Source organism: Lepidochelys olivacea (assembly GCF_965140295.1).
Source record: "Lepidochelys olivacea isolate rLepOli2 genome assembly, chromosome: 2".
Classification (NCBI taxonomy): Eukaryota; Metazoa; Chordata; order Testudines; family Cheloniidae; genus Lepidochelys; species Lepidochelys olivacea.
In genome coordinates, this window is record NC_140412.1 from 127,774,728 (window position 1) to 127,801,792 (window position 27,065).

General features: G+C 37.9%; 1 protein-coding gene across 1 annotated transcript in view; it reads left to right on the top strand.

Moving 5' to 3' along the window:
- The window catches only part of CDH9 (cadherin 9), a 136,460-nt gene that overhangs the window by 60,398 nt on the left and 48,997 nt on the right, over positions 1-27,065 (top strand). The window contains exon 3 of the mRNA XM_084619616.1: positions 17,303-17,597. Coding sequence (XP_084475742.1) covers positions 17,303-17,597 — 295 coding nt within the window. The remainder of the gene's footprint in view (positions 1-17,302; positions 17,598-27,065) is intronic.

Consider the following 27,065-nt stretch of genomic DNA (forward strand, 5'->3'; position numbering starts at 1 on the left):
AATCTGTTGGAGGAGGAGCATTTGAAATTGCCAGGATATGATCTGGATCAGGTTTTAGTCCAGCCTGTGAAATTGTATGCCCAGAAAGGAGAGTTCAATTTGTCTAAACTTTCACTTGGACCTATTGAGCTTGAGGCCTGCTTTGATGATGCAGTTTAGTACAGACTGCAGGTTATTGTCATGCTCCTCAGAAGTATTTCCAAACACAATAATATCATCCAGATAGCACTGAACTCCATGTTGATTCTTCAGAATCAATCACATCATTTTTTGGAAGGCACTCGGGGCAGATGCGAGATGGTATGGAACACGTTTAAAATGAAATAGTCCCTCATGTGTAATAAATGCTGTGAGGTCTCTGCTATCTTCATGTAACATAACCTGGTGGTATGCGCTCTGCAAATCAAGAGTAGAAAACATCTTTATTCCATGGAGTTCTGAAAATACTTATTCTATGTGAGGAAGAGGATGCCTGTCAATCACAATAGCTTTATTTGGCTCCCTTAAGTCCACACAAAGGTGAATGCCTTCACTTTTCTTCTGCATCACTACTGTAGGTGAAACCCATTCTGAGGAGTCAATCTCTTCAATAATGTCCTCTTGAACAAGTTTTCTAAGTTCCTCTGAAACAGCTCCCCTGACTGAAAATGGTAAGCACCGTAATTTCTGTCATACAGGCATCACATTATTCCGCATTTTAACTTCATGCAGAAACCCATAAGCACAGCCAAGTTTCTCCTCAAGCTGGTGTTGGGTCCCAGCTGAAACTGGTGTGTGTACCGCAAGAGTGCTTTGCTGAGGAAGATCAATTCGTTCATTAACTACCCTGAAATTTAAAGCAGCCAATAAATCTCCACCAAGTATAGGAGTGCCTTTGTGGACAATGTAGAACTCTGCAGTTACACAGCAATCACCAAAAGTAACTATTGCTGGCAGGCAGCCATGTACTGGAATGTGGTTTTTCAAATAGCACAGCAAGTGAAGTTGTGTTCAGTAAGAGGCACATCTTTAAAGTAATGCAAATAGATGGAATCAGATAGTATAGAGACTGCTGAGCCAGTGTCCAACATTAGCTGAATAGAGCGTGATTTGCCTGAGGGTATGATAGAAACATTTACAGTGCACTTTATTTGTTCTGGAATATGTGCAGTAGTAATTTTGCTCAGCACAGTAACATCTGGAATTGTAACTACATGCACCTGATAATTGAACTAGCTGCTGCGACATATTTTAGCAAAATGCCCAATCTTTTTGCAATGATTGCACTGAGCTACTTTTGCCAGACAGCCTATGTAGCTTGCAAGGTGTTGTGGGGATCCACAGCGAAAGCATGCTTTTACTGTATTTTGAATTTGCTGATTTGGTGGTTTTTCATTAGGTTTCCTCTTGTAATCATTTGTCTGCAGCAGTAGTGAACTTTTCTGCAAAGAAGTCACAGCCTGGACTGTGCCTCCTGTATCCATGCTCATTATTTTGGCTTCAGCTGTAGCTGACTCAATCTGAGTAGCAATGGTTATTGCTTTTTTTAGTATAAGTTGTGGTTCTAGAAGTAAGCTTTCTCTTACACGAAGCATGGTTGTTTTCTCAATGAGCTGGTCTCTAATCATCTCATCTGCCATATTCCCAAAATTACAATCAGACTCCTCAGGGAAGCAATATACTGCATTATAGTCTCCCCTGTTTTCTGCTCATGCTGGCAAAATCTGTAGCGATTAGCTACTATATTCACTTTTGGCACAAAAATGTTCTTTAATGCAGTGAGTGCAGTCTTGTATTTATCATCTTCAAGGGGAAAAGTGTAAAATATACACTGCCCTTCTGCTCCAAGGCAGTGGATTAGCAGAGCACGCTTTCTTACGTTAGAAATCTCTGTAGCACTGATTGCAAGCAGATAAGTCTCAAACATATGGATCCAAACAGTAAAAGCAATTGGAGGCTCACCTGGGCTTTGCAGAAAGGGTGCAGGTGGGTTCAGAGGCAGAAGATCCCATCCTCGTCACCAAAATGTTGTAGCAACCAAGGCAAGGTACTTACAAACTTAAAACAGGACTTTAGTTTTAAAGTGGAAATCTCTTTACCAAGCTGCTGCTGCAATCTCGGTAACTCTCACTCTGCCTCCTCAACTTCCCCCCCCTTCTTCCTGTTTCCTCTCCTTTCAGCTCCCAATAGCCAGTGCTCCCAGTTCTAAACACCGCACTAGGCCAAATTTCTAGCTCCACTCAGGGGCCACGTGGGGCCCCCTACCTCCTGCACATTGTACCCCTGCTAATAGAGGCAGCAAGATATCCCTGTAAGGCACAGATGTTCTCCTTTGTAGCATGTCTTTATGAGATATTCCGAGACCATATATCCCTAAATACCAGGCTGTCAAAGAATTCTTAAGTTGTTCCATTTATTAACACTGTTCTGTGAAAGGCAAAGTCATCTAACAGAACCTGTTAAAGAAACTGCATCCCAGGCAAAAATCATAATTAGCACATAGTTATGGCTGAAAGAATCTGAGACTCATTTCAGCTGGAAAATCCCTAAGAACATTGTAAATGTTTGAAACCCTGCAATCAACACACCAATCTCCATGACATATTCATAGCTTTAGATTTAGTGGGCTGTCTTGTTCAAGCTTCTAAGGGTAATACAGCTAAGGAGGGGTTCTAGGAGGAGAACAGGGCAAGTCAGCACTCAAGAGAGTGCATCTGAGATAGTGGCTGCAGTGTCTGATTCCCTCTTCGGTGTGCTGAGAGCACTGAGGGAAAAAGTAGGCAGTCAGAATAGCAAATCTTTTATGTTGTTTTATTTGCAAAGCACTCTTTAAATAATCTTTAGTGAACAACACTTCAAAATGTTTTGAGGGTTTGTCTATTGCATGGGAGCACTGAATGGCATTCTTACTCTGGGCTAGGAGCGTGACTAGGAAACTGTGGTTTTTTAATGCTTTCTCTGTTTTCTTTATTAAGTTGACAGTCTGTTCCTTGATTTGTGCATATGTTTTGGGAAAATATTATTTTCCATTGTTTTTGTTATATCATTGTAGTCAATAAGTAGAAGGTTCAATAAAAAAAAAATACCAACACCACACATCAAGTGCTCTCTCTTCCACTAGCACTGGTGAGCTGTCCCAGGGGTTATAGCAGGACATTGTTTTGATTTGTTTTTTAAAGCAATTGCTGTATTTTTCACTCAGAAACTCTTGTACAATATATGATGTTCTGTTAACTAGGACTATATAAAAATGGCATATTCTTAACCAGCGGGTCTGCTGCTGTTAGAATACTTTTCAATGCAGTTTAATCTAGATTCTACTCCTCCTTATGTATCTTTGATGGAGCTGTTTATTGTATTTCAAGTTATACCTGTGCAAACCTATTATTGGCAGTCAGGTTACATGAGTAACACTGAAGGCCAAATATGACCTGCAGAACCTTTAGTACTGGTTTTGAAGAGCGGGGAGGAAAGAACTCAGTTTGTTTAGGCCTTCAGTTCCAATAATAGATTTGACAAGTGAAACTCATTGAAACACAGTAAACAAGTGTGCTGATGATGCACAAGAAAAACAGAATCTAGTTCACTCTCTTGAGTGTTTTGGCTCTGCAGGGCTAATAGAATTAAACTAGATTAAAAACTTATTTTCAGTTTGCAGAGCTAGTAGTTCAGGGGGAAAAAAATCTCGTTAGTTATCAGTTAAGCATGTTTGATCTGGAAATCAAGAATCAATAAATATAGAACACAATAGCATCACCTTTGGGGCCAGTTTTCAGGACAGAGCCACTCTGGAAGAAAAATACATGAAAAGTGTTTCATGGTTGGCTAACTGCTAGAGCTCTGTGACTTTTTTGGATGACTAGTTTATTTGTCAAAAAATGCAATTTTGGTTGACCTGAAACTATTTGTGAAATTGATGCAAATTCACCAAATAGTTTAACCATTTTTCCCAGCTAGATTCCAAGGGTATTTTGGCACTGTTCACATAATGGGGGGACAAAGGGGTGGCCTCCTTATAACTTTTAGACAAGTGGTTAGGGCACTCACCTAGGATTTGAGAGACCTCTGCCTGCTGTGAAGAAGTGACTTGAATTTCCCACCTAAAAGTGTCCTAACACTGGACTATGGGACATTCTGATATGCGTAGTCTGGTGAGAGCGTCTCTCAATCTTCCATGCTGTACAAAATAGTTGAATAATCATTGCATCAGAAAGTGAGAACGATTCTCTAGCCCTGTGCTTAGAGCACTCACCTGGCATGTGGGAGATGTAAATTCAAATCAGTGCTTCAATGAATATTTAATTTAGAGCATCTGTGGACATTTTGGTCATTCATAGAAAAGTAGAAGTGGGTGGATGGTTTGGAAATAATCTGAATTAGAATCTTCTGGGCTAAATGTAATTATTATTAATTTGTTTCAGAAGACATAGATTAATATTCAGAGTCTCAGATTGTAAAACCAGAAGGGATTATCTAATCTAACCTGCTGTATATCTCAGGCCATAGAATTTCACCCAGTTACACATGTATCGAGCTCAATAACTTGTGTTTGACTAACCATATCTTCCGAAAAGAGACCTAGTCTTGATTTGAAGACGTAAAGTTACCCCTCCCCCCAAACACACACACACTTGTACAGTTTGTCCGCAGGAATGAAGTCCTTCATAGACCCCCTTATGATTCATATATTTGAAGACCACCAGGGACCACTGTGAACTTTTAGTCTGGCCCCCTGCATAATACAGGCTGTAGAATTTCACACAGTATTTTTTTCATTGAAGGGATATTTTCGGAAGACATTTTAAATGCTCTCAATTTAAAATTTCCATGTGATGATGAATTTACCACTTCCCTTGAAGTGAGCTGTAGCTCACGAAAGCTTATGCTCAGATAAATGTGTTAGTCTCTAAGGTGCCACAGATACTTCACTTCCCTTAGTTACCTGTTTCAATCATTGATTAAAGTGACTGTTTCATGCTGTATCATGATGTGATTATTTCAGAATTTTGAAGATACCTGGGGACTATACTGATATCTAGTAAGCCTGGATTCAAAGACTCGGGACAAGCAAATCAAAATCTAGACTGTTTCACAAAACACTGTGATGGGTTAGTACTGTAGGTTCGGGGACTACAATCCAGGGATATATCCATGGAATACGTTAAAGAGGAGAAAACCCTGTGCTTTAGGATCCAATTCTCAGAGTATAGGGAAAAGCAATGAGCCAGCCACATCGTCAGAGTTGGCCCAGAGACCCTGTAACCTGAAGTGCAGGAGCCAGCTGGGAAGCTGGAGGCCAAGGAAAACCCTGATCTCCAGAATCCTGTCCCCAGAGTGTAGAAAGGAGAAACTGGCCTCAGCAAGTGAGTTCACCAAATATTTTGGACATCAGAAGAACTCAGAAGTTACTGAGTAGGCTCTTCAGCCAGTCCTAATAGAATGGCAATTTTCTGCCCCTCCAGCCCCAGCAGCATCACTACTACTCAAGCAGGAATTGCCAACACATTTCAGAGTACAGTACTCTGAGAATTTGTAACAGTGGAATGATGTACACAAGAAGCATATGCTGGAAAACAGAAGATAAGGAAAGTAAATGTCATTTCTTTTTTTTAATATACAGTCACTTAGGTTACCCTCACACACAGACTAGCAATGTTTAATTAAGAAGTTAGTGCTGATGTCACAAATTCAGATCAGGTAAATATATTACCATTTAGTACATACATAAAACTTTTGCTTAAACACATAGGAATAGGAAATTAAACCAAACCAGATATTGCCACTGTAATCCATACTGAAGACCTACTGCAGTTATTAAGCTGTCTTTAGACTTTTAAATTAGGTAAAATGTTAATGTAGTAGAATATTGGCTGCTGCTGCTGTATAATTGACTGCTTTAAATTTCAAGGGCAGTTATAAAATCTTACAGTGGGAACACTGGCTTATTTCCTACCTGTAACTAGATCTCAAGATATTTTCTGTGAGGTCTCTGGATTGGCTGTGGGATCACAAATTATTATTACAACTGTAAGTTATCTGTATTTGTGATGGCAATTTAATTAATTTCTCATGATTTGTGGACCAAGTCTCTCTCCTTTTCTATCACCACCTTCTCTCTCGCGTTCATGTGCAGATTTACCCTGAAAATAAGAATGAGAACAACCAGGGAGGAGTATTGGGTAGTGGTTATGCCACAGGACTGAGAGCTGTGATCCTTGGGGACCACGTAGTCTCTCTACCGATGCAAAAATATATGAACTTGTTTGAAAATCTGTGCTAGGGAGCATCCACACTAAACTCATTGACCATACCACTTGATTGCAGGTCCCATCTCCAGATAACCACTTTGTGGTTTGAATATGAAGACGCTATAGAGTCCATGGCTTTAGGAATATCCTGGTCTGCTGAACACCAAATTTGCACTCTACTTAGCTGCTTCCCCCCCCCCCCCCACATCCACAACACTAAATGTCTTGGCTTTGAGATGATCTAACATAATTTCATATTAAGTGAATTGCTATACTGTACTAAACAAAGTTTTAAATCTGGAACTATATACTTATGACTCTTTTGCCCTAAACCATAAGAAAAGCAACATTATAAAGGTAGACTAAGGGTATGTCTACACAATGGAGACTGTACTGGCATAGCTATACCAGCTTAGCCAGGCAATGTAGAAAGGTTTTATTTTTTCTCTGTATAGGAATACCACCTCCCTGAATTAAATTAGCTATGTCAAAGGAAACCCTCTTACACTGGCATAGCTGCATCTACGCTGTGAGTTATATTGACATAGTTACATGACACATGCAGAGATGCAGGTGGTGTGACCTCGTGATTAGAACAGGAGTCTGGCCCAGCAGCTAGAGCAAAATAACCAGAGGTAGAACCAGAGGCACGATGAGGAAGAAGACAATGTTAGGAGACAGAAGTTCTCAGGAAGGTAGGGACTATGGCTGGAGCACAGCAGACAAGGGTTGGAGCAAGAGCTGGTCAGGAAGCAGGTCTGGCACAGCTGTGGATGAAGGACAAATTAAGTTGCCACTGTGATGCTGATGCTACAATGCTTAAATGGTGATTTTTTTTTTCTTTTTGGCCCTTCTGTTAAATGAGGGAGCACAGCCTCATAGTAAGGATTTATTGGGGCCACCTGAGCTCATTGTGTTGCAAGGCAACCACACCAAGAGCCAGCTGACTTCATGACATTACACTGGTCAGGGGTGTGTTTTTCACACTCCTGACTGACACAGATATTCCAATATAATTGTTCAGTGTAGACCAAGCCTAAAACTTCCTCCACAGCAATGCAGAATTGTTTGTATGCTAAAAATTAGATTTACAGATTGAACCTTAAATGTACCAGGAACGAGGAGGCTGAATGTAATGTGTTTTGGGGGGAAAGAAACAGTTTTCCATCTGAATTGCGTGGCCTGTTTCAAATATATAAAGTATAAATGAGCAGAAGTATAAATGAATACATGAAGTATAAATGAGCAGAGATGTGCTGAGATGACTGAGTTGAGGGCTCAGCAACACCTACATTACTGATATACTTTGTATGAAAACACAAAACCAAATCCATCCTTGGTTTGGGCTTTAGCTTCATTTTTCTCAGTATATTTTTCAGTTTCTAAGTTTCCCCTACTGATGTGTGATAGATTTAACCCAAAATAATAATCTCCTTTTACATTTCAATTATTTATTGCTTTGCTTCCATGACCAGGAAAAGAATAAAATAAACTGCATGCAAACCCCAAGCTCCTTCTCACAAATGATCTTATCAGAGCACACAATGAAACACACCCAGAAGTGCCAGAATGCATAAAAAGACCATGAAGCAAGCCAGCCCTCAATATTGTTAAACTATTTGTCCGAACACACAAAACCTTACCCTCCACATTGGGCAAATAAGAGTAAAATCATACAGAAAACCAGATCTTATGGTAAAATACAGTGGACGTAACAGAGATGAAAGTAATAAGGCTCCATTGAAATTACTTTACAAAACTAAAGAATTCAATAGGGAGTGATGCCCTCTTGAAAGAATCTCGTAACTCTCCTGTAAAGCACTACAGAACAGTTATAGTTCCCTCAGTAATTTTGTACAATAAATAAAATTTGTGGAAAAGTTGTAGCTTTCTATTACAAGTTATTGGATTTTTTTTTTCATAGGGAAGCCGCAAGCATTACTGATATACATTGAAGAGCAGGTGGAAAAGGTAGACAAGCCCTAACCATTGCTGAAACAGAAAAAGGAGCATCCGGGAAGTGTAGGATCACACAGTAAATCAGTCCACAGTACTCACAATATAAAGAGAGGCAAAGGTGATAAACCATCTGCCCATATTAACAAAAATGCATTTTGGGACATGTAGTAAACTGGCTTTATTTCTAGCTTATTCTTATATCACCCTGGATCCCTAAAAGCACCTTCGCATCCACTCAGATCTGTATCTAACCCAGTACTCTCTCCAGTTGAACCTAATCCCGGAATCCCCTAAGTATCTTCCCTCCCTGCCAACAAAGTTCCCCAGATTGACTCGCCACTCTTCAGCTTTGAAAAGGGAATCATGGCAGTTTTCAACCTCTTGATCCCTCTTTTGCAGCTTCCTCCTACTGTATCATAGGGAGAGGAAAGGAATCATCCTCCTCCCCAACATAAAGTTGACCAGAGGGGATCGTAGGCTCCTCCTTTCCCCCTAAGGCAGCACAGTCTTCTTTCCATTGCACCCCCTCACTGCTGTACAGTGAACATTGCTAAAGAAATCAACAGGTTCATGAGAGAATCGTATGGGTTCAGCAAATCCCACAGAGCCTGGGAGCAGAGAGAGGGTGAAGGCCACCACAACACCTTCTAAAAAGCATTTAATAGCAAATAGGGGCAGAGTGTGAATGGAGTAGGACAGCCTGGGGTTCGAGGGTTGGGGAGAGCTGTATGGGTGGAAGGAGATGAGGTGGGGCATGGATGATCCAAAATTAGGGCCTAGGATGAAGACAATGCAAGAATAGCATATTTTAAAACCATTACCGTATGCAGGCAGAATGCAAAGCTTTCAAAACCAGTTGTATACTTTAATGCAATATCTGCCAACATGGAGGATATGTCTACTGCTCTCTTTGTGCACCTTCCTCCCCCTTCTCTCTTTCCTTTAGCAGCATCAAGATTTCTGCTTCTCACCTCATTTCACAAAAGAGCAGGTCTCTATTCTAAACTCCCATGACTAAATCAAGGTTTGTTTTCTCTCTCTCTATTTGTTCATGACAATGTCTTTAGCCACAAGTTGCTCTTTTGGATGGGTTGGGTCCTTCTTTCCCTTTTCAGCTATCACAGGAGTTGAACAGAAATGAATTGCAGATGGCATGTTCAGATTCAGGTGAAGTGTGACAATTTTGGATTCAGTAAGTATTTGTAAATCTAGCTATATAATTTGCCTGTGTCTAGTAGAAGCCTAGATCCTGTTTCTCCTGTCACTTGCATTGATTTTATGTCAATATAACTCCATGATGTCAAGTATCAGGGGGTAGCAGTGTTAGTCTGTATCCACAAAAACAACAAGGAGTCCGGTGGCACCTTAAAGACTAACCCATTTATTTGGGCGTAAGCTTTCATGGGTAAAAAAACACTTCTTCAGATAAGCGGTTTTTTACCCACAAAAGCTTATGCCCAAATAAATCGGTTAGTCTTTAAGGTGCTACCGGACTCCTTATAACTCCATGAGTTACTCCTCAGTTACACAGACATAAATGAGCTGATAATCAGGTCCTTACTGTACAGTTTAGATACATCTGAAATATGGAGGGTGAAATTTCAGTAAGGGGAAAACAGGAAGAATATCTCCTTGCTCCCCTCTAATTGGGCTGTCTCCTTCTTCAACAGCAACCTTCTGTAGCCATATTGCTGTCTTTTACTTTTGACACCCTGACTTCTCCTTCTGCCATATCATACCTACAGCACACTAGACTTACTCCTCCTCCTTCAACAACGTCAACACCCTTTTAGACATTGTAAAGAAAGTATTTTTTTTTTAATTCCTGCACACTAACAATACACACAGGGAAAATAACCACAAATATTGCTGGTGTCCAGACACTTAAAGGCCACATAACTACTATCGGCTTATCAGTAGGAGATAAGGGTGAAGCTTGAGCGAACGCAATTAGTAGTTGATATAGAGGGAATGTGGCATTAATAGGAGGCCAACTGCTGAGATCTTTCCGCTCAAATTTATATTAGAAATAGTAATATTCATAGTAAGATTATACTGACTGGATGTTTTCTGGAAGCAACAACTTTTTCATAGATCAGCATGGTGCATGAATTTCCCATGTTGCAGAAACAGATAGAATAGAAAATATCATTTGAAAGGTACGCTTATCCCATTTAAGTGGGGATGGGGTGTAGTGTCAGGGGGAATTTCCATTTCCATATTTTCAAAGCATGCTCAATTATTCTCTCAGCTAATTCCCACCACCACAAATGTCTTTGTGTCTAACAAATATCAAGAGAAACCACATTGAGGATGCACCCACATAGCCATGTAGGAGACCTAAAGCAAAAGATTTGAATGAGAATAATATTAATAGAAATAGAACAGGATCCTTAAAGTGTATTGTCTGAGCTATGTCTTTATTCAGACATATTTCCGACAGTGTATTAATTACTGAAAACACTGACTAGTGAAAAGGGAGCATGTAGAAGCAAATAAAGCTATATCTTCCTACAGGGAGGAATTTCTACTACTGATAAATGGCAGAGCTGAATATTTTATCAAATGTTACTTACTTCCAATATTTATATATATATATATATATATATATATATATATATATATATATATATACCAGTTTGAATGTATTAGGGGCCCTTTTGTGCTTGTTTTTTTTGTGAACACCCCCAAATATATATACTCCATATACGCACGCACACACAAGATACCGAATTTGCAAAAGTTTATGAATTATACGCATGTATATCTGGCATTTGCGTTGGGCTCAACACTATTCTTGTTGACATAAATGGGAACAGGATTGGGCTAATTATTTTCTTCTTATTATTACTTGGTTTTAGTAATAAATGCATATCTTAATAATAGCTTGACAATATATTGTGTCTGTAACACATACATATTTCAAATCATATTTGTATGTGACCCACTGTGGGCTTCTTTTGGAGTAACTGAATCTTGAAATGTTGTAGAAGTATTTTCGATGTCAAATTTTAAATACTTTTGTAGAAGAGAAACAATAGCGGGATAGTGGATTAGTGAAAATTAAATTATAGGACATTGGTATAATTGTATTTATAACTAGATTCATTTGGCTATAAAGATGTACAATACTATCTGCAACCACTCTAACAAAAATAATGCAGTACATTTTGCATTTAGATGATAATGGTGCCACTGCTCCATTTTACAAAGTAGTATTTTATTTCAGTGAGGAAACCAGGTAACTGCTAAATAAAAACAACACAATGATGATGTCTAAAACTATCATACTGCAAGTTTCCTATGTTTTCTATCATAGGCAAATGAATTTTCCTGTAGTTTTTAATACAAGTAGAAAGATTTTTACATTTGCTAGAAAACAAAGATGCACTATGTTGTGATAGTGTTGCAGATTATACTTCCAGTAGTGTTACTGACAGAGCAATGCCAACGGATATGGAACCTTTTATCACAGGCTGCCAGTTCAAACATAGCCCCAAATCAGTAATGTCTGGACATCAAATACTGCCTGGTAGTCTACATGAAATGAGCAGATTGTCTCCACACAATTCCTAGTGGGCAGGTGGTCTCTAAAACCAAAATCACTATTGAAACTGATTGACAGCTTTGTGACTAGTTTCAGACGAGAGGTCAAGGAAACTTAACTGTTATGGAGGGGTCAAAGTACATTGAAGAGGCAGCATGAGCAAACTTTAAAAGTCACTGTCAATGCTATAAGTGATAAAAGAATAGATAGATAGAGGATTTTACCCTCCAGGGTGGCAAAATCTTTCATGAACACTGTATTACGTTTAAAAAGGAAAAAAAAAAGTTGGAATGGTCCAGCTGTTGTTGTTTTAAGATGGGCTTTGTGCAAAGGAATAGTTAATTTCATTTCATCTTTCCTTAAATTATGTTTTTGACTATTGAAAAGTTTAGTTTGTTGTAAATAGTTCATGTGATATTTCCAAGAGCTGAATCATAAAATAAACAGAGCTGGTTGAAATCTGGAATTTCTATTCTGTTGGAAATTCTGACATTTCCAAATTTGTTTTCATTTGCGATTTGAATGGAAACAAACAAACAAACAAACAAAAAATGAAATTTCCTGCAAAATATATTGTTCAAATTGTGTGTCTGTTTGTTTCAGGTCAAAATATTCCTCTTCAGGAAAATCAAAATGTTTCATTCAGATTTCAGACAGTATAATATAAAATAAAAAAGTATAAATTACTCAACAATATTCTATAATATTCAAAATTAGAATGAAACATTTTGATTGTATTGAAGTGCAACATTTAAATAAAAAATTCAAAAAATCTCATTTGAAATGAAAAATCAAAACATTGCATTCTGATAAGGTTGAAATAGAATATTTTCATCTTATTCAAATTATTTTTTCTGAACAAAATTGTTGAAGTTAACACATTCCCACAAAAAAATTATATTTCAAGGAAATAGCATTTTCCAATGGAATAATATGCTTTTGGAAAATTATGGAACTACTATAAAAATAACATAACAGCTCAAATTAGAAACATAAAAAATAAAATGTACAACCATGTTAAACCTTCTTGCTTTTTGGGCTTTGTAATAAAAATAAAACTGACTTACTGTTTCCTAGAAATATTTCACTGAGTTTCTGAATTTTAGCATCAAGTTCCTATGTCCAAAAGAAAAGTTTAAGGAAGTGATGAGCATTCCTCAAAAAGGTTCTCAGTCGAGGTGTAATGTAATCATCCAAGAGTCCATGGATTTTTATACAAAGTATATACATGCTATCTAAATCTCTTCCTTCTCTATAAGTAGGCTAGCATTCTCACAATAATGATCTATAAGAGCATCTGAAGATTGAGAAACTAATATTTGCCTACATATTACCTTCTGCTGTGACCCCCTTTAGATTTTATCTACTAAGTAGGATTCAAAAGTGGAATGGAAGACCCCTAAAAAAGTACTTTGTTTCTCCCTGATGTGGTGATATTGTTGCAGTGTTACTGGATGTGCTGTATTTTATGCAAGCGGTAAGGCTGAGATTCGGGATCACGTCGGGCTATTAAAAACTCCATGACACTTTTTACAAGAAAAGGAATATTAAATCAATAAAATATGCAATTGTGTAATTGCATTCTCTCTATTTAAATACCTCTATGCAGTCTCACAGGGATGTTTTATTTGTAGAGCTGCCTGGGAAAGGGACTTCCAGGTCCACAAAAAAAAGTCATGTTTTTGGAAAATTTGTTTTTCCACATTGGTACAAATCTCTAAACTTTTTTTGTGTGTGGACATGTAAGTCCATAATATTTTATTTTAGGAACACTAAAACCTTGCCACAGCGGAAATATTTTGATGTTTCCAAAATGACATATGCTCTCTGGGCTTCCAGGCTCCTCAGGATCATAGTAACTGGAGCTCCCAAGCTTTTCAACTTCTCAGTATCCTGCCAGGCAGGTAGCCGAGAAGATAAGGACCCTGGAAGCACAGGAATCACCAGCTCCAACCTCTCCACCACAAGGTCTGCCAAGAAGCTAGATAGGTGGACTAGTGGATCAGAATTCATGCAGGTGTCCATCAGTTTCAATTTGGCAAATTGGCAATGATTGAGATCGAACAATGTGTTGATCTTTATGCAAACATAGAGGAAGACGATCCCTTCTCCAAGGGTCTTACAGTCTCAATTGGATAAAGGAAAAAAAGTTCAATATACCTACTACAAAGACTGATGGTCAAAACATCAAGTGGGCTCTACGCACTGTCCCTTCTATTTTGTTTTTAATTAAAAATGAATGTACGACTGGTGGATCATCAAAGAAAGGAGTCATGAAAGAAATGTATGCCAAGAAGGGATGTGAATGAGGAGAGGAAAGTCACATGGAGAACAATGGGCCAAATCCAACTTTGACTTTCCATTAACTTTAGAGGGAGTTGGATAGTGCCCAAGAAAAAGGAGTGGGTTCCCAGGGTAGAAAACAACATAGAAGATATGAAGATAAAAGGGGGCATTCTCTAGTTCATATGCTGTTATATAGTGTCATTGTCCACTAATTTAACAGCTGCAGATATTGAATACAGGAGGTGGGTGAAGCAATCTTTCAGTGTCAAGATTGTATATCACTTCCTGTTTGAAAAGGACTGTAATGAAAAGCACTATGTAAATTTGAGTTTTTATTGTTATTAGCTTGACTTAAAACACTTACAAGGTAAGATAAAGTACAAACTTCTTTTTAATCTGAAAAAATTAAGAAGATACTGAAAGCAGAGTTATTTGGCAAAACATACAAAGATTAAAAAATGCTTAAGCCACCCATGAAAAGATTCTTCAAATGAAGATCATATACTGTGTAGAAAATCTTAGTATTTAGATCTTTGAATAAGAATTCAAGCTTGCATTGACGTGGTAATATAATTACCAGATGCAGCCGGGCAGCACAGAAGATTGAAATGACTTCAGTGACTTTATTGACTTCAGTGGGATTGCATTTACTTCTACCAGGGTTGAATTTGGCCCTAAGGATCTTAAGGATTCATCAGTGATGTAATTAAAATAATTGTCCTTAACTTAAAAAATAACAGTGAAAATAATAATTTGAAAAGCACAGAGCATGTAAGCTGCCTATGATACTACTTAATGAAAGCCTAGGGTGAAATGCTAGCTCCACTGAATTCAACAGCAAAACTTGCATTGACTTTAATAGGGCCAGGATTTCTTGCCTGATGTGAAAGCCTTCCACAGGTAGAACTTCTTTTGAAGTTAGTGGGAGCTGCATATACAGAACACTTCTAGAATCAGGCCCAACAGGTGTATTGTATGCAGGCAGATGTGAGATCAGGCCCCAGATAGATATATAAATAGTCCTATTAGGTCTGAACCTATATACACATATTCTATTGCCTGGGAATTCCAAATAAGCATCTACCAGGAAAAATAATCACTAAAAAGGTTACATGAATTTAAGCCAGCAGTTATATACCTTGTACAGTGCACAGATACAAGAAAGAGAAGAAGAAACAAGGGACAATGACAGAAATTACCAGTATATCCAAAATATACAAAGTATGTTAATTTATTAATGCGTGAAAACTGAGTGCGCAAGTTCCACATATGTAGCTGTGGTCAACGTTACAGATAAAATAAGATAACAGTGCGCATGGAAATAGCACTTGATGACCTGTTTGTGATCAATGTCTCTGATTTATTTAACATCAACTTGATTTACTTTAACCTAGGCATTCAGATAAATCCATTTTATTCTTGAAATAAAATGTATCATGACCAATATTTTTTTTAAATTATCTTTCTGCATGGCATTTCCTTATACTCCACATACAGTGGATACCAAAATATCAAAACAGCATTTGGACTTTGTGTGTGTACACAGGCACAAAGTCCAAATACCATATTGGTATTTTGAGATATTGATTTTGAGATTGGGATATATATATATATATATATATATATATATATATATATATATATATATATATGGGTTTCACCATTGAGCCAATGCTACGTTTATACTATAGCTTATATCCTGCTTGATTTGCTCATGTAAGACGTCCCATTGTACAGATCGAATCATACTTCCCTTGATGTAATTGCAGGATCAGGCACTTATGGGTGCAATCCTGACCCCATGGATGTCAATGGTAAAACTTCCATTGATTTTAGTAGGGTGAAGATTTCACTCTGTACTATGTAAACCTTAGAAATGTTAGTAGCCATTAACTACAGTCATGCAACCAATGGTTTGAAGTATAGTATAGATCAGAAACAGGTAGCATTAGCATTGTCATCACACCGTAACTATTTCATCTAGTTGTCTTACTGTAAACAAAGCCACGCTGATAACATGAGTAAAATGAACAGGTTTTGGCCCTTGGAAGAGGAAAATAAATAGGTACTTAATGCAGAATTCAGTACAGTGACCCTTTGTATCAGTAACTCCATTTTTTAGAATTACTAAAAATCAGTAACTTCCATTTAATATTTTATTCCTCATTTTGGCAAGAACCCAGCCAGTCAGAGTATTAGGAAGATGTAACAGCAGAAGATGTGGAGACAGAAACTGTAAGAGTAAGCATGGTAGCATGAACATACCAGCAGAAAAATAAATAGTATTGAGGAAATTTTCTGGAACTAGATCTTGAAGAACACCTACTTATAACATGCAGTGTTTTTTTTTTTTTTTTAGGTTGATGAGTGCCCATTTAAAAATGGACAGAAGGAATCTTTCTTTTAATGTGGTTTTGTCTAACCAAAATAATATCATGGCGCATCAAGTTATCAAATCCTTGTCAGATGCCAGTAGGATGCAACATAGTTGGGATTTCTTGATGATGAAAACTGTGCTGACTACACATTACAGATGTCCTTAAAAAAGGAAATGTATTTCCATATATGCTGAATTATGAGGATGAGAAGAATAAGAATAAAAGATTTAGCCATGTGGCATCCCTTTAATTTTAACAGGAAGAGAGCTGCTAAACTCCATGCAATGCTCTGAAAGTTTACCCCCTAATGTTCTTGAAAATTGTTTCTTGTATATAGGGGGACCAGAGGGTGGGGGATGGGGGGAGGGAGTAAATCATTAACTGAGATAGATGACCCTCAAGAAAAAAATGGAATAAAACTGTAAGGTTCTTCAGTTAGAACTTTTACATGTGCTTTTGGGAATTTCAGAAAGCTCTAATCCTTAACACCAATCTGTTCATCACTGATATAAAGCAACTGGTTCTATTCTACACATAAATCCTAATTTTATCTTACAAAAAGGACTTGAGAGTTTTAGATGTCTCTTATCTTCAATAATGAGACTTCTCTGGGTTTCTGGACAGACTGTTGAAAGAAACATCATTTTTCTTATCATTGGATTATTATAAATGTTACTGTATTATCTTCTACATTCCCTTGTGTCCTTATGAATTTGTTTAGAGATATTTTATGTGTGTGACTGAGTCTCAAATTTGTAATTTTTCCAACAGTGAGACAGAAGATAACCACTGCTGACCCCAATTACAGTCAAGATTTGTACAGACTTATTCATATATGCTAAATGATTTGGTCTGTAATAACAATACATATATTTATAGAATTCTTCTTTTCTACCTCCCTGAAGCTACACACTGACCAAGATAAAGGAGATGGAAATTTAAAATACATATTAACAGGAGATGGGGCTGGCAGTCTGTTCATTATAGATGAAAATACAGGAGATATTCATGCTGCAAAGAAATTGGACCGAGAAGAAAAGTCCCTGTATGTGCTACGTGCCAAGGCTATAGACAGAAAGACTGGAAGACAAGTGGAGCCGGAATCTGAATTTATCATTAAAATCCATGATATCAATGACAATGAACCAAAATTTACAAAGGACATGTACACCGCCAGTGTTCCTGAAATGTCTGGAGTTGGTAGGTATAACTTATCCTTATATAAAATGGCTTTTGGGGATTCTAGGATAAAAGTAACTCCTGAGTAGAATGGAGAGGTTGTTATTTGGTGTATTTAAATAGTAGTACAAGCTTCTGTGACTATCTATTCAATAACTCCTGTGGCCAGGAACGTATCACTCCTGATCAGAAACCTGGTTTTGCTTATTTGTTTCATTTTCATCCACTTTTCATGCCTTTTTCCATACCACGGGCTTCTTTATGGCTGTTTTAAACTCGTCACAGCAAAATGGGAATGTATACATAATGGTCTTATCAGTTACTACCAGCTACTTTTGCATCACTTCAAAATACCACTTCTATAACATGTCCAACTAGTGTTTGTATAGGAATATTAACATTCCAATCAATTGGACATTTCTGCATCTTGACACACAACAATCTGTAAATATACAAGTAAAGAAATCATTTTGTACCAAAATGTGTTCTTATTAATACCTCAACTCATTTTGCTCATTCCCACCCCCACAAAAACATTCCACCTGTCTCTCTCTGTCAAGATATAAAACATATGGGAGGGGGGAGGGAGAAAGGAAAGCATTACTATTTCAGTCTAAGGAGATTTTTCTAAATGAAATAAATGTTTTACAGCTATTCACAATGGCAGCATTGAAAAGCAAAACATGAAGTGCTTGTAGGAATAGTAGGGTGAGGAATATGTTCTCAAAAGAAAATAATTCTCCATTTTTTGTTTGTGTAATATAATGCTTTAGCTATTATCCACCAGCATGCCACTATAGGCATTCATCAAAAGCTCTCATAATTACCTAAGAGTCTAATTGATTCTTGAATAGAGATGGTCTCTCCAACAGAGCTGGGTGGATATAAAGCACACGTGCAAAGTGGGGCAACTGGTTGTTGTGGATTTATCTGTGCTTAATCACTGTGATTTAATATCATGATCTGCTGTATCAGCTCTGCAAAATGGCATTGTTGAGAGTGGCAAAGTACCAATAACAATTTCTGACAGATACATGTGTTCTCAAAATAACTTCAAGAAATTCACCACTGTCCTTGGCAACAGTAGCACAAATATGAAAGCGTTAGAGAAAACTTCATTTTGTTGACATGAAAGGGGAATTCTTGCATTAGTTTCTGAGCTATAAAGAACACAAATAATGGTTCTCTTAAAGAGATATGGAAAATAGGGAATAAACAGAATTATTTCTAATTGTGAGGTGAGGTTTATTTTGATAAAAGTCTGTAAAGAAAACAGGTTTTGAGAATGTATCTATAGTTTTTCACTTTAAGTTTATTTCTAAAGAAAGAACTACACTGGAATAGTTTGGCATCAAAAACAAAGTGCCCAGTTCTGATTTCATGTACATCAGTACAGCCGCATTAGAGTCAGTAGGGAATGTTAGAGAACAGAATTGGATCCAGTTTCTTGGCAGTGGAGGCTGCTGTCTATGAAATATCCAGAGACTATGGTGATGGTGGTAATATAAATATAAATTTATATAGCTACAGTAGCTGGAGCTCAGAGAGTGGCTCTGACAGAATGAGCACAGCGGAGTTTGGCAGTAAGGGTAGTAGGTTGCTTAATTAGTTGTTTGTGGACTGAAGTAAAATCAGTTGAAAGCAGACAGTTTACTGTGCAGAATGCCTGACCACTTGGCTTGTGTCCAAATGACATACATGTATGACGGGTGTAAGCAGACCCTGGCCCTCAGAACCTCACTACTGTACGGCATCTTGAGGCCAGAGCAGATTGATGGGATGTGCAGACAGAGGCCAGATTCTGAAGACACTGAACAGAAACACTGTAGGCAGGGCACAACTTAGAACAGTTTTCTCCCTTCCTCTTGCTCAGAAAGCAGATGGCAGATTGAGAAAGAACCAATGTGGGTTGAATGGGTAAACTTCCTTAGATGGGATATGCTTTCCAGGAGACTGGAGTACACTTGTGAGATTTAGACAGGCTGTGACAGTATGGAATTTGATAATTCAAAATACTGTCAGCAGGGTATGTGGTGATCATGCAAACCATTCCGTGACTAGCATATTAGGTGTGAAAGTTGTGGATTTCTTGAAAGAACTTGGGTTGTTTAGCTTAGCAAAAGCAAGGCTGAAAGGGATGATGATTGCTTTCCACAAATATGTCATGGGGGTTAGCACCATGGAGGGAAAGGAGCTATTTAAACTAAAGGACTAAGCTGGCATAAGAACAAATGAGTATAAACTGTCCATGAATACATTTAGCCTGGAAATTAGAAGGTTCTAACCATCAGAAGAGTGAGATTCTGGAACCGCCTAACTTGTTTTAAGATGGAGCATAATCAATTTATGAATGGGATTATATGATATGGTTGCCTGAGATGGCAGAGACTGATCTTCAGGACCCTAGAAGTCCCTCCCAGTCCTATGTTCCTATCTAATTAAATCAAGTTACATAAATTTAAGCCAATTAATATTGCACAGACAGAAAAGGCATAAAAAAAACCCAACAAAAAACAGCAACAAGGGATAATGATAGAAAGCATAGCCAAAATATAGAAGGTACATTAATACATGAATACATGAAAACTGACTGTGCAACTAGAAATGGCACAGATCCCACCTATATGGCTAGGATCTATATTGCATGTGAGCTGAACTGAGTAACCAGTGCATTATGGAAATGACATTTAAGTAGGAATGACCTCTTTGCAATTCAATGTCTAGGATTTACTGATCACCTATATTAATTCCTTTTTATCTCTCTATGCAGAAAAATCAATTTTTTTCTTGAAATAACATTTGTCATAATCACAGCAAAATATTATTTGTATTATCCACATGCATTTGAGTTAATGTATGCCTCATATGCAATATCTCTACTAGCTGTGGTACATACTGGGTATCAGTGAATTAGAGCAGTGTAGAAGAGAAGTCTTGAAAGCTAAATTTAGATTAGAAAGTAGGCTGAAGTTCAGGGCCTCTGCTATAGCTTTCTTTGAAATGTGTCTGGTTCCAAGTACACAGCCAAATTCAAAGTCACAGTGTGTTGATGAGAAGATGATGTTTGAATTTATCAGGCACTGAACTGGGAACTTTGTGACAGAGACAATGCTAAAGTTTTGAGGGGAAAGGGTTGTGTAAACTAGGAAGTGGGGGGAAACCACCAACTATCAAGTTTCAGAGTAGCAGCCATGTTAGTCTGTATCCGCAAAAAGAACAGGAGGACTTGTGGCACCTTGGAGACTAACAAATTTATTTGAGCATAAGCTTTCATGAACTACAGCTCACTTCATCAGATGCATGCAGTGGAAAATACAGTGGGGAGATTTATATACATAGAGAACATGAAACAATGGGTGTTACCATACACACTGTAACAAGAGTGATCAGGTAAGGTGAGCTATAACAGCAGGAGAGTGGGTCGGGGGAGAAACCTTTAGTAGTGATAATCAGGGTGGGAGAACATGTGAGGAACGGTGTGTCTGTGGTGGGGGGGATAAACATGGGGAAATAGTTGTACTTTGTGTAATGACACATCCATTACAACGGGCTTTGTTGCAAGGACTGGAATTCCACCATGATTTCATGATTTCAACAATTTCCATCCCACCATCAACCTCAGCCTGGACCAGTCCACACAAGAGATCCACTTCCTGGACACTACGGTGCTAATAAGTGATGGTCACATAAACACCACCCTATACCAGAAACCTACTGACCGCTATTCCTACTTACATGCCTCCAGCTTTCATCCAGACCACACCACACAATCCGTTGTCTACAGCCAAGCTCTACGATACAACTGCATTTGCTCCAACCCCTTAGACAGATACAAACACCTACAAGATCTCTATCAAGCGTTCTTACAACTACAATACCCACCTGCTGAAGTGAAGAAACAGATTGACAGAACCAGAAGAGTACCCAGAAGTTACCTACTACAGGACAGGCCCAACAAAGAAAATAACAGAACGCCACTAGCCATCACCTTCAGCCCCCAACTAAAACCTCTCCAACGCATCATCAAGGATCTACAACCTATCCTGAAGGACAACCCATCACTCTCACAGATCTTGAGAGACAGGCCAGTCCTTGCTTACAGACAGCCCCCCAACCTGAAGCAAATACTCACCAGCAACCACACACCACACAACAGAACCACTAACCCAGGAACCTATCCTTGTAACAAAGCCCATTGCCAACTGTGTCCACATATCTATTCAGGGGACCCAATCATAGGGCCTAATCACATCAGCCACACTATCAGAGGCTCATTCACCTACACATCTACCAATGTGATATATGCCATCATGTGTCAGCAATGCCCCTCTGCCATGTACTTTGGCCAAACTGGACAGTCTCTATGTAAAAGAATACATGGACACAAATCAGACGTCAAGAATTATAACATTCAAAAACCAGCCGGAGAACACTTCAATCTCTTTGGTCACTCTATTACAGACCTAAAAGTGGAAATTCTTCAACAAAAAACCTTCAAAAACAGACTCCAACGAGAGACTGCTGAATTGGAATTAATTTGTAAATGGATACAATTAACTTAGGCTTGAATAAAGACTGGGAGTGGATGGGACATTACACAAAGTAAAACTATTCCCTCCGCCCCACACACACACACACCATTCCTCACACGTTCTTGTCAACTGCTGGAAATGGCCCACTTTGATTATCACTACAAAAGGTCCCCCCCATCGCTCCCCCCGCTCTCCTGCTGGTAATAGCTCACCTTACCTGATCACTCTTGTTACAGTGTGTATGATAACACCCATTGTTTCATGTTCTCTATGTATATAAATCTCCCCACTGTATTTTCCACTGCATGCATCCGATGAAGGGAGCTGTAGCGCATGAAAGCTTATGCTCAAATCAATTTGTTAGTCTCTAAGGTGCCACAAGTACTCCTTTTCTTTTCACCAACTATCAAGGAACACTCAAGTAAGACAGAGATCAGTTAGGGGTGCCAATATTACTAAGGTAACTCTGCATCAGATAGTAAAGAGGAGAATAGAAAATATAGCTGATATGGAGGAGGAACAACATGAGATCATCGCAGAGGTACATTTTATAAATGAGTAAGTTAGTCAATAACACAAACTCAAAAAGCAATTTCTCATTGAAATCAACCTCTATACTGAAGGACTGGAGGGCAATACGTGTTGTAACTATATTTGGATGGAGTATAGGAATTACAGACCAGTGAGTCTTCCTCAAGTACAATGTAAATGCATTCAAATAAGAATTTAAATGAGTTATAAAACACCTAGTCTAACATGATGCAATAGGGACAAGCTAGCCAGTTTCGGTAAAGGCAAATCAAAACAAAATGCTTGGATACATAAGTAATGGGACAGCAAATGAAAACTGAAGCTCTGAAAAATTTATTATAATCACACTATAAATCAATGGTTGTCAAAACAATGAACATTAATTTTTGGCCCCAAGGAAGTCAAAGGGAGTTTTTCCCTTGATTTCAATAGGGCCATGATTTCATTCCTGGAATATTCTGTTCTGATCAACAAGTCTCAGTAGAGACTACTGCAGACAAAGAAGAATTCAGAGATGGGTGATGAAAATGGTCAGAGACTTGGAGATACTTCTACATGTAGAGAAACGGAAAAGATTGTATCTCCAATGGGAACAGGACTTCACACTAGGACTGTTCAGTTTATATAGTAGATACTGAATTATATGAAATAATGAATGACTTAGAGGAGACAAATTGAGTGATGCTATTTAACCGCTCATATAATACAAAAGCAAAGGGAAACAAACTGAAAGAAAGAAGCTTGAAGGACAAGAGGAATATATATTTATTTGAACATATTATAATTAAACTGTGGAATCCACTGGGAACCAGTGGCTTATAGGTGGTTGAAAGAAACTTCCCCTAAGGACATGTATTCCGTAGTTGTCCATTATGGAGATTTTTGCACCTTACTCTGAACCACTGACTATTGGCTGCTGTCAGAGATAGTACACTAGACTGTAAGGAACAATTGCCTGATCTCATATGGCAATTCCAATATTCCAAAGGACACAAAGGACTGATGATGTCCTTCTTAGGATGAAGTATTCAGCTTCTACATAGAAGGAGGTGATTATTCTTTGCACCACATTGGAACGTGGAAATATTACAAGAAAAGTATTCTGTGAAGCATCCAAAGATTTTAAAAAACCTGTAGTACCTTCCAACCTGCATAATCAAAGGTTTATTAAGTACACATTGGAAACTGAAAATAAACTCAGCAACATCATTTCAACTGAGGCTTTTCAAGACAATCTATAAAGGAAAAGGTAAAATGTATGTTATACTGGTGTATATATTTATATCTAGTCTATTATCTTCTTACCTTTCACAATCACAGATAAAAGTTATGTTTATCAAAGGAAAGGCAAGCATGAAAGTGACTTTTCTGAAGTTTTAAAAGAAAGTGTTACATCTGAAGGAAGTTGTGAAAAGACAAGTTAGTAGTAGAAGCAGTAAAGTGGTTGGAAACAAATTGGTCTTGAACTAGGTCAATATTACACACTTCTCTACCTGTCCTCTTAATGTCAGCAAGAAAGGCTTCTAGTCTTCATCATTCACCAATCTCTAATATACAGTTGGTAAACATCCTTCAGAATATATTTTTTAATCCTCAAATTGACTTCATGTTCACAATAAGAATAGGTGTAATATAAAGTCAAACCACGTTCATTTATCTGTCAACTCCATTAGTGTCAGTCAGATTTAACAGATGCAACTGAGGGCTGTGTGCTCTCTCTCGTTACATGCACTTGCTACAGCCACACCCACACTCAGATAAACAGGAGGAATGATTGTTTTAAAAATAGTATTATCACTTTTCACCATGTGCATAATCTCCCTCAAAAGACAGACTTTGTGTCTACACGACAGAGCTTTTAGCAACATGGCTGTGCTGCTACAGCTGTGCCACTAAAAGGCACATGGTATAGCCGCTGTTTGTTGGCAGGAGAGAGCTCTCCTGAATGACAAAAGTTTTGTCTTTCACATGCCAGTGTAGACAAAGCCTAAGTACCATGCTCCCTAATGGCTTTCAATGAGACTACACTGAAATGTTTGCTTTAGAGTATTCCCATCACCTTTCTTCTGCGTTGTGTCATCATAGCTACTGATAACTCAGGGGACATTGGTTATTCCACCTCTGAAACTCTTACAGGAAAAGCTGTGGTGACATATGATAAACCTCATGTTTTCTATTTCTGAGTTTGCTTAAAAGTCAATAAGAATTAATTTAAAGATTTGTGTAAAATTCCATCAAGGAATATTTACATTTTTATGCTACATAGAACACTTTTTCCCCAGTCTCAGGTGCAAGAGGGCAAGGAATAAGGTTGAGCCTCATGGCCTTGTTATGCTCTACAAAACCCATTTCTATTAGATTAAGAATCTGGGAGTGTTAGCTGACAAAATATGCTCTGGTTAAGTGTGTGTGTGGGGGGGGGGGGAGTGTGCCTAGCTTTGAGTTAGCATGAAAAGAAAAGCAACCAGAATGCAGAGAAAAAATGACTTTTTCATACAGTGATATACCACATTCTGTGGTCAGATATAGCCTTTGCACTGCAAACTCTCACACTGCATAGTATAGATATTGTAGACAGAATATTTTGTACAATACTATGACACGTTTTGTGAGAATTAGGTTTCAGTTGGTATTTGCAACTTCAAATGAGTTTCAAATCCACTATATAGTGTCAAAACCTGTAGTTTCCTCAATTGTATGTATGTAATATTGTATATGTATATTTACATTTTTATATTTACATTTTTCCTGTTTTTTTAAAAATTGAGGATTCTTTAGTATTCATTATACAAATCTTTCTTAGAGAGAAATTTTGACATTTTCACAGAAAAATATTTGAAGCAAAATGGCAGTTCTGTGCTCAATTTTTTTTAAAAAAATATCAAGGTAAGAAAGCAAAATATTTCCATTTTCAAATGTGCAAAACAAGTTAAATGTGTTTTTTTCCCAGGGATCGGAGTACTTTTTTAGTATTGATACAGCTCTTTCTACACAGTAACTTAATACTTCATGTTCATCAGTCATTTATATGGGACTTATTGCTAATATTGTGTACTAAATTTGATGAAGAATATTCTTAGTTGGGGAAATCTCCATTTTTCAGGTTATGTTTTTTCATTTTACTGGGAAAAATCCACTGAGGCCTTGTTATTCACTTCTCTAGTCCCATTTGTATTCTCAAATTATACTTATTTCTTCCTGAATTATAATTATTTTAAATAATGTATACAGTGACATATACAATGTGAATAGCACTTTACTGACAAAATGACATCTCTGCCATAAGGAGTTTATAGCCTCGGGCTTTGATCCTGTAGGTTCTGTGCAGACAGACTCTTTTGCATTGAATTCAGTGGGATTTTGTGCAGGCATAAAGATCCTCCTGCATGGATTTGATTGTAAGGCCAAGGATTTATTCTTTGTACAGATTGTATGTCCACTTATGCCTACCTTTTTTTCCTACTGAAACGCCAAAAGGGCTTTTGAGCTACAATAATTAGATGCATTAAATGATATAAAAATGGAGGATTTGGGGACATTAGGAGATAGATCATGGCAAACATGGGAAAACCCACGAGAAGGTAGATTTACAAAAAATTACAAATTATCACACTCCAAGGAACTACTGACACAGGGAAGGACCTGAGGTCATAGCTCTCAAATTATATAACACATACATTCACATACATATCACATAACTGTCTGGACATATATGGATAGCTTGGGAAGGCAGAGAAGCACTGGTCGAGCGCTGACTATGCATTTTTCACATACAGGAACGTTTGCAGGTTTGGGGGGTAAAGACTTAGCACTTTTCTTCACTAATGTGGTAAATTGACCTAAGTTACGCTACTCCAGCTACGTGAATAATGTAGCTGGAGTTGATGTAGCTTAGGTTGACTTACCCCGGAGTCTTCACTGCGCTCCATTGACAGGATACGCTCTCTGGTTAACTTCTTTACTCTTCTAAGAGAGTTGGAGTACTGGGGTTGACCAGCGAGCGCTCTACTGTTGATTTAGTGGGTCTTCACTCGACCTGCTAAATCGATGCCTGCTGCATCTATTGCAGAAGCGTTGATCTCCCCATGGTGAAGACAAGTCCTTATACAATACATGCTTCTTCACCCCTTTCTTGCACTTATCCCTTTGCCTTGTATTTACATGACCAAAAGGAAACTGGAGCATTTAGCTTAAAGTGATTAATTTATATTGATTTTGTTTGATTTTTATGTACATCTTAGATATTTATTTAATATATTTGCTATTTTCTTTGATTAATCTTTTCCACCATTGTGCAAGAGACACTCCCTCTCCTGCCAGTGACCCTCCATTTTAGTAAAGATCTCGGTGTAAGATTTGGATTGAGACCAAGTGGCAGAAGAAGTTACAGTATGTTCAAATCTGACCTTTACTTCCAACTAGACAG